The sequence below is a fragment of the Scyliorhinus canicula genome, chromosome 1, assembly GCF_902713615.1.
Source record: "Scyliorhinus canicula chromosome 1, sScyCan1.1, whole genome shotgun sequence".
In the NCBI taxonomy this organism is placed as follows: domain Eukaryota; kingdom Metazoa; phylum Chordata; class Chondrichthyes; order Carcharhiniformes; family Scyliorhinidae; genus Scyliorhinus; species Scyliorhinus canicula.
Genome location: NC_052146.1, coordinates 165,252,751 through 165,262,440, shown reverse-complemented (window position 1 = coordinate 165,262,440; position 9,690 = coordinate 165,252,751). Strand labels below are relative to the sequence as shown.

Here is a 9,690-nt window from a genome sequence, read left to right as displayed (position 1 = left end):
CACATTATTGTACAGTTGTCTCAGAAGTGCATATTCCCTTCCCAAAAAGGGAAACTGCAATTTTCCAGAAACTGATCCTTCACCATGTGTGTCTACCTGCTTGCAATGAGCTCTAGAAAAATAAAGTCTGCCATCTTGGAAGTACAAGACTAAGTCTTAAAAACATTATCTCCTTTCAGCCACTACGCCTTGGAGTTATCTGTGAGTGAGAAATTTCAATAAACTATAGGTTCCTTTATCTGGCCTTGTCAGCTCTCTTGTGCAGCAGTTTAATTGGGCTGAGCACTTTTGCAAATGCTGTATTAGCAACTGCTCAAATGTTTGGTGATATATCTTTTTGCAATTTGTCCAGTCATTCTTTTGACAGGAACTGGCTATCTTTCTCTTCAACAATCTTGGTGGCTCACAATTCATGGAATAGATGCAAAAGTCAAAACAACATTCTGGGCAAACAACTGATATTCAACTGCAAGTCAAGAGAGTGTGACATTTAAAATCATCTGAAATATAACAGAAATGGATTATTGGTTGATGCACCTACTGAGCTCAGACTGAAGTCCCACTTGATATTATGGCTATGGGCCCAAGATAAATGTGACAAGAGCATCAGTAACACGTTCATCAGTAACACTGCTGTCCATAATAATGCAATCAGTAACATTGCCATCAGTAACATTGCCGTCAGTAACGCCGCCGTCTGTAACAGTACCATCAGTAACAGTACCATCAGTAACTCGTTCATCAGTAACACTGACATCAGTAACACTGCCATCCGCAAAACTGCCATCAGCAAAACATCCATCAGCAACACTGCCGTCAGTATCACGGCCGTCAGCAACACCGCCGTCAGTAACGCCGCCGTCAGCAACACCGCCGTCAGTAACGCCGCCGTCAGCAACACCGCCGTCAGCAACACCGCCGTCAGTAACGCCGCCGTCAGTAATGTCGCCGTCAGTAACGCCGCCGTCAGCAACACCGCCGTCAGTAACACCGCCGTCAGCAACACCGCCGTCAGCAACACCGCCCTCAGTAAAGTCGCCGTCAGCAACACCGCCCTCAGTAAAGTCGCCGTCAGTAACGTCGCCGTCAGTAACGTCGCCGTCAGCATCACTACCATCAGCGACACCGTCATCAGTAACACCGCCGTCAGTAACACCGCCGTCAGTACCCCTGCCGTCAGCATCACTACCATCAGTGACACCGCTGTCAGTAACACCGCCGTCAGTAACACCGCCGTCAGCATCACTACCATCAGTGACACCGCTGTCAGTAACACCGCCGTCAGTAACACCGCCGTCAGCATCACTACCATCAGTGACACCGCTGTCAGTAACACCGCCGTCAGCATCACTACCATCAGTGACACCGCTGTCAGTAACGTCGCCGTCAGCATCACTACCATCAGTGACACCGCTGTCAGTAACACCGCCGTCAGCATCACTACCATCAGTGACACCGCTGTCAGTAACACCGCCGTCAGTAACACCGCCGTCAGCATCACTACCATCAGTGACACCGCCGTCAGTAACGCCGCCGTCAGTAACGCCGCCGTCAGTGACACCGCCGTCAGTAACACCGCCGTCAGTAATGTCACCGTTAGTAACGCCACCGTCAGCAACACCGCCGTCAGCATCACTACCATCAGTGACACCGCCGTCAGTAACGCCGCCGTCAGTAACGCCGCCGTCAGTAACGCCGCCGTCAGTGACACCGCCGTCAGTAACACCGCCGTCAGTAATGTCACCGTCAGTAACGCCGCCGTCAGCAACACCGCCGTCAGTAACGCCGCCGTCAGTAACACCGCCGTCAGTAACGCCGCCGTCAGTAACACCGCCGTCAGTAACACCGCCGTCAGTAACACCGCCGTCAGTGACACCGTCATCAGCAACAGCGCCATCAGTAATACCGCCGTCAGTAACACCGCCGTCAGCATCACTACCATCAGTGACACCGCCGTCAGTAACGCCGCCGTCAGTAACGCCGCCGTCAGCAACAGCGCCATCAGTAACGCCGCCGTCAGCAACAGCGCCATCAGTAACGCCGCCGTCAGCAACGCCGCCATCAGTAACGCCGCCATCAGTAACGCCGCCGTCAGCAACAGCGCCATCAGTAACGCCGCCGTCAGCAACAGCGCCATCAGTAACGCCGCCGTCAGCAACGCCGCCGTCAGTAACACCGTCATCTGTAACACCGCCATCAGTGACACCGCCGTCAGTAACACCGCCGTCAGCATCACTACCATCAGTGACACCGCCGTCAGTAAAGTCGGCGTCAGTAACGCCGCCATCAGTAACACCGCCGTCAGTAACGCCGCCGTCAGCAACAGCGCCATCAGTAACGCCACCGTCAGTAACGCCGCCGTCAGCAACGCCGCCGTCAGTAACGCCGCCGTCAGTAACACCGCCGTCAGCAACGCCGCCATCAGTAACGCCGCCGTCAGCAACGCCGCCATCAGTAACGCCGCCGTCAGCAACAGCGCCATCAGTAACGCCGCCGTCAGCAACAGCGCCATCAGTAACGCCGCCGTCAGCAACGCCGCCGTCAGTAACACCGTCATCTGTAACACCGCCATCAGTGACACCGCCGTCAGTAACACCGCCGTCAGCATCACTACCATCAGTGACACCGCCGTCAGTAAAGTCGGCGTCAGTAACGCCGCCATCAGTAACACCGCCGTCAGTAACGCCGCCGTCAGCAACAGCGCCATCAGTAACGCCACCGTCAGTAACGCCGCCGTCAGCAACGCCGCCGTCAGTAACACCGCCGTCAGTAACACCGCCGTCAGTAACACCGCCGTCAGTAACACCGCCGTCAGCAACGCCACCGTCAGTAACGCCGCCGTCAGTAACGCTGCCGTCAGTAACATCGCCGTCAGTAACACCATCGTCAGTAACACCGCCGTCAGTAACACCGTCATCTGTAACACCGCCGTCAGCAACAGCGCCATCAGTAAAGTCGCCGTCAGTAACAGCGCCGTCAGTAACACCGCCATCAGTAACATCACCGTCAGCAACAGCGCCATCAGTAACGCCGCCGTCAGCAACGCCGCCGTCAGTAACGCCGCCCTCAGCAACGCCGCCGTCAGCAACGCCGCCGTCAGTAACGCCGCCGTCAGTAACGCCGCCGTCAGTAACGTCGCCGTCAGTAACGCCGCCGTCAGTAACGCCGCCGTCAGTAACACCATCGTCAGTAACACCATCGTCAGTGACACCATCGTCAGTGACACCGCCGTCAGTAACACCATCGTCAGTGACACCGCCGTCAGTAACACCGCCGTCAGTAACGCCGCCGTCAGTAACGCCGCCGTCAGTAACGCCGCCGTCAGTAACGTCGCCGTCAGCAACACCGCCGTCAGTAATGTCACCGTTAGTAACCCCGCCGTCAGTAATGTCGCCGTCAGTAACGCCGCCGTCAGTAACGCCGCCGTCAGCAACGCCGCCGTCAGTAACACCGCCGTCAGCAACGCCGCCGTCAGTAACACCGCCGTCAGCAACGCCGCCGTCAGTAACACCGCCGTCAGCAACGCCGCCGTCAGTAACACCACCGTCAGCAACACCGCCGTCAGTAACGTCGCCCTCAGTAACGTCGCCGTCAGTAACACCGCCGTCAGTAACACCGCCGTCAGTAACACCGCTGTCAGTAACACCGCCGTCAGTAACACCGCCGTCAGTAACGTCGCCGTCAGTAACACCGCCGTCAGTAACGCCGCCGTCAGTAACGCCGCCGTCAGTAACGCCGCCGTCAGTAACAGCGCCGTCAGCAACACCGCCGTCAGCAACGTCGCCGTCAGTAACGTCGCCGTCAGTAACGCCGCCGTCAGTAACGCCGCCGTCAGTAACGCCGCCGTCAGTAACGCCGCCGTCAGTAACGCCGCCGTCAGTAACGTCGCCGTCAGTAACGTCGCCGTCAGTAACGCCGCCGTCAGTAACGCCGCCGTCAGCAACGCCGCCGTCAGTAACACCGCCGTCAGTAATGTCGCCGTCAGTGTGACACCACCAACAATGTGCGAAAAACATCAATGTTATGCCACTAATTATGTGATAGATGTAACAATGTGATACTCACAACAGTATTTTAGCATTAGCTGTGTGGTATCTCCAGGTGTGATACTCTTGCTAGTATGATACAACCAACAAGCTGATGTTATCAATAGGATCGAGGTCTCTTGAGTTTTTGACCTATGTCAACATTTGGGCTGACATTATGAATGTGGTGTCCCCAGGAGGAGAGCCATATCAGTTCAGTGCATATATGGAGCACACTGCTCATGACTTTTCAATATCCCAAGCTGGTGAGCGTGGCTCCATCCTGTGCAGCACATTTGTGAGAATAAACTTTGTTTAAAACAGCGTCATCCCAAGCCTATATTTCTCAGTAATAACTTCACATTAGATGGTAAATAAATATCAAAAAAGATCAGCCATGATCTAATTGAATGGCGGAGCAGGCTCGAGGGGCCAGATGGCCTACTCCTGCTCCTAGTTCTTATGTTCTTATGTAAAACATGATGTACATTAACTTGTCACACATTGCTGAATGGTGCTTGGGGAGTGCATAGCCTTCTTGTCCTCAATAGTTAAATAGTAAACATTGAAATTTGAATTTCCCGTGAAAATAATCTGTGCATTTAACATTGAGTGATAGTTACACATACAAATTGGGAACAGGAGCAGGCCACTCAACCCCTTCATCGTGCTCTGCCATTTAGTAAGATCAAGGCTGATTTGATCATATGTAACCTCAACTCCACATTCCTGCCCACCACCTTGCTAATCAAGAATCTTACCAAGCTCTGCCTCAAAGACTCTGCTTCAACTGCCTTTCGAGGAGGGGAGTCCAGAGACTCACAAGCCTTAGAGAGAATTACATTTCTCATCCCTGTCTTAACTGGGAGACCCCTTATTTTTAAACAGTGACCCCAATTTCAAGATTCTCCCACGGATTCTCCCTTTCCAAATACACCCTGTCAAGACCCCTCAACATAGAACATAGAATTTACACTGCAGAAGGAGGCTTTTCGGCCCATTGAGTCTGCACCAGCCCTTGGAAATAGCACCCTACTTAAGCCCACGCCTCCACTCTATCCCCATAACCCAGTAACCCACCTAACTTTTTTTTACACATTATGGGCAATTTATCATGGCCAATCCACCTAACCTGCACATCTTTGGACTGTGGGAGGAAACCGGAGCACCCGGAGGAAACCCACGCACACACGGGAAGAACGTGCAGGCTCCACACAGACAGTGCCCAAGCCGGGAATCAAACCTGGGACCCTGGCATTGTGAAGCAACTGTGCTAACCACTGTGCTACCGTGCTGCCCTAAGATCTTAAAAGTTTTGATAAAGTTGCTTCTTACTCTTCTAAATTCTCCAACTTTTCCTGAGAAGACAACCTGCTCATTCCTAATATTAATCTAGTAAACATTCTACAGTTGCAAGGAAGGGAAAATGGTTTCCAGGTTCTTTCATCGTGCTCTGCCATTTAGTAAGATCACTCCCCTCCTCGAAAGGGGCAGCAGGGTAGCATGGTGGTTAGCATAAATGCTTCACAGCTCCAGGGTCCCAGGTTCGATTCCCGGCTGGGTCACTGTCTGTGTGGAGTCTGCACGTCCTCCCCCTGTGTGCGTTGGTTTCCTCCGGGTGCTCCGGTTTCCTCCCACAGTCCAAAGATGTGCGGGTTAGGTGGATTGGCCATGCTAAATTGCCCGTAGTGTCCTAATAAAAAGTAAGGTTAAGGGGCGGGGGGTTGTTGGGTTACGGGTATAGTGTGGATACGTGGGTTTGAGTGGGGTGATCATGCCTCGGCACAACATTGAGGGCCGAAGGGCCTGTTCTGTGCTGTACTGTTCTATGTTCATAAGTTAGGGCATCAGATATACTACAAACCCCTCTGTCTGGTTCAGGATTTCCCCTGACCACTGGGTAGGTTTCAATTAATCATTTGCAACAACAGATTGTAAGACTGGTTTCCATGTTATTCAACTTGCTCTGGGGAATTGTGAATTGCGAACTGGGGCCTTCTGAATTGGTTATAAAATGCAGCTGCCCGTGAACTTTCTAATCTCTTCATCACTCTTTGTGCTGTGTTTTATGCAATAGGACAGTAGTCGTTTGGGAGCTTCCTGGGAGCATATATTAAAACTTCCCCTGCACAATATCTGAATGTTTGGTTTCACTGACCTCATGAGTAGACTCCAAATCCACGATCCACAGTGTCCACTCATGTGCCATGAGGGTAGTGTAATTTACCATATTTCAGCATGTCACTCAGTCACAAGATTGTTGGCTTATATCACATACTAGTCATAGCGACAGCACAGTGCACTTCTGAGGGAGCAAACGGCCCTTTCCAGTAGTTTTTATGGACATTAAAGATCCCAAGGCACAATTTGAAGAGCAGGGGGTCCTCCCAGTGTCCTGACCAATGTGTTTCTCTCAGACAACACCACCACAGAAACAGATTAACATCTTATTGCTATTTGAGTTTTTTTGCTATGTTCTAAATGCCTGTCAGATTTGCCTGCATGACAGTTATTGTACCTGAAAGCAAATATGAAGCAACCTGAGACATTTCAGAAATGATGATAACTCTTTCTTTGTGGGCCCAGTCTGCTTCAAACCAGTTCAAAAGCATAAAACACAATAACATGACATAACTGAGGGGCACAGATATAATTTGGCACTCTTCAGAACATTTAAAATGTTAAAATGATGTGATGATTCAGTATACATTCCACTTTAAACACTTCCATAAGGAAAGGCAGGAAGGCCTTTATGATGATTAGCAAATGATGTTCTAACAGCAGCACTGCCAACTTCTGCAACTTTATAAATAATGTGTTGGCTTGATGCCAGTTAATTACAAGGGGGAATTACAAGGATTGAGAGAAGTTCAGTCTTCTCTCTGCTGTTTTGTTTCTATTTGTGTTCTCTCTTCTATCAACTGCATTAGAATAGTCACAGATTTGTAAGTGTTGGTCTCGCGGTGAGACGAGTTTGTATGTGATCTATGAAGGCTGGCACTGCCCATGAGAATGTGCATTACTGGGATGCCACCATCGTACAGCTTCAATATTTAACTAGGGTTTCTAGTTATCTACTTTTTCCATCTGTGTGTAAGATTACAGCTGTTACCCGAATCATACATAGGCTCACAGTTCGACAGACAGTTAGTAATAATGGCTCTCAAATACTGCATTTCGAAGTATGGCCAGTGGGGCCCTTATTTTCACTTAGCATGAGCCATAGGACTAGGTTAGATCTCTCTTGCATTTTACACTCCAGTGAGAAATGTCATCCTGCTCTGAAGTTTAATGTGAAGATTGCACTTGAGTTTTGTGCGTTTGCGTTTGACAGCTTTTCATTTTACAGCCCTTCATTTTGATGGGAAGACAATCACAGGTCAATATACACAACCATAGAAAATCACAGCCATAATGCATAAGAGCATTCCCATCTTTATATCTCCAACCTTCCAATAAAACCCTCTCAAGACAGGATTTGATTCAATAGTTCCTCAAGGATCTTTAACATTTTCCCAGCTAACCTAACTCTTATTGAACATCCTGCCTTGCTTCAGAGATAGATGTCACTAAAATACTGATGACCAAAGATAAATGGTTACATTACTGCCCTTGGCCAGAGTCCTGAGAATATTGAGATCTGTCTGTGATCCAGCTTCTATTGATATGATGCTATACTGTGTTGAGCCTGACCGTTCACAATGATTCCTTTGTTGCAGAAAACTAAGTGAAAATCAGGAATCTCAGACACACCTCAAATACGATAAACCATTTGCTGGAATGTTCTGAATAAAAAATAGGAATTACTCCTTAATCTGGAAATCCTATTAGCTTTTTTGGCCAACTTTACATCTTTTACTATGGATTGCCTTGTGCTGATGCACTCTTGAAGTTGGGGTTGGAAGATGGCTACAAGCCTTCTGTAAAAACATTCACAGGCCAGGCTGATGAATTGCGTTGTCTGCAGTTTTGGAATCACAGGAGATGTCACCCAATTTTATTCTCACTTTGGGTTTGTGATGGTCCTCGAGGCCATAGAAGATATTCCTTGAAGTGTTGAGATCTGTTCTTCAAAAGTTGATCATTAGTACAGAAAAGACATAATGAAATTAAAATGAAAAACAATAATGATGGCTTTTAAATGTCTTCTTTGATCTGTTAGTGCCAATCCACATAACTACATTCAGTGAGGTTAAAAATCAGCCTGGGTCACCTGGACCTTCTAATCACCTTATTCTAGATTTGTAGAGGCAGATATGTTCAATGTCTGGGTAGACATAGAGATATCTGTAGTGTCCACTGGGCTGTGATAGTCAGAGGTCAGGTCCTGGTCAATTAAAGGAATGTTCATTGCAGCCAGAGTCAATGCTGTCACTGAGCCTTTGCTTAAACACTGGGTGTAGATCATCAACAACATATCGAGCTTCTGTTCTATGGACTGCACCTGAAATATACAGAGAAAAACTGAGTGTAAATAACCAGAAATGGAATGAAACAAGGATATAGTAAAATAAAACTATAATGTCTATGGTATTCAAGTTATATTAAAGTGTGGTCAAATATCAAACTGGAAATATTGTTGGTGGCATGACTGGTGATGTGCTGATCTCTAATCACATCTTTCTTGAGGGAGATACTAGGAAAATAAGAACAGAATCCTCTTGGGTTGATCTACTATTCACTAAGACCATGGCTGATCGGTGGTCACGTTCCATATATCTTTGCCCCATCAATCGCAGGTTTAAAATTACCAATCAACATCAACTACCATTTGTGGAAGAGAATTACATACTTCTAATATCTTTTCTCTGCATCGATATTTCCTAATTTTACCCCCTACTATCTGGATTTAGATTTTAGCCTATGTCTCCTTGTGCACAACCCTTAACCAGTAGAAATAGCTTTTTCTTCAGCTGTTCAATCATCTCCGCTTAATATCTTGAAAGGTTTGATTAAAACACAGTTTACCTTGTAAATTCCAGGGAATGCTACTCTAATTCATCTAGTATCTCACCTTAATTTCACCATTGAAGTCTAGGTATTAATGATGGATTTTACTGTTGCTTCAGCGGATGGGTGTTCATCGCATATGTTATTTTAAGCCAAATATTGATTTGTAGCTCCATTTGCAAATAGTCCATATGATGTCACTGTGGGAGAGATGAGTGAAGGCACTGGCTTTTCACTTTGCTCCCTTACTCCCTTATCCTGTAGGAAGCTCACTCTGTTCATTTTGAATGTTGCGATTGCTCGATGGCAGAGATTTCTTCACATGGAACTGTCCAGCAATTATTTTTCCCAAGTAGCAGGGTCCAAACAGTATAAAGCCCATCACATTGCTACCCCTCCTCAATTCCAAAGAAGAGTCATATTGTGCTCAAATCATGAGCTTCGGCCCAGATTTTTACTCCCGGGTTGGGTGCACTGAGACAGGAGAATTTAAATTTGAAAAAGTTTAGAATAAAAAATGGGTCTCCAGCCCACGCCCCTCATCCACACTCAACCCCTCATACACACCCCATGCCCCAACCAGGCCAAACCACCTCCTATGGACCTTCATACCGCCCAAGCAAATCTATGCCCCTTTATTCACCCCCTAATGGCCTCTCATATTCTCATACACCCACATCCCAAAGGGTGAAACAACCCTTATGCCAACTTGCCG

General features: G+C 48.1%; 1 protein-coding gene across 3 annotated transcripts in view; it reads right to left on the bottom strand.

The window, feature by feature from the left end:
- Positions 1 to 6,578: 6,578 nt before the first annotated feature.
- LOC119969006 (potassium voltage-gated channel subfamily KQT member 4-like) overlaps positions 6,579 to 9,690 on the bottom strand; it is a 754,273-nt gene continuing 751,161 nt past the window's right edge. For all 3 annotated transcript variants that reach the window (XM_038802117.1, XM_038802128.1, XM_038802133.1), the window contains one exon: positions 6,579 to 8,469. In XM_038802117.1, the coding sequence (XP_038658045.1) occupies positions 8,257 to 8,469 (213 nt within the window). In that variant the 3' untranslated portion in view covers positions 6,579 to 8,256. The remainder of the gene's footprint in view (positions 8,470 to 9,690) is intronic.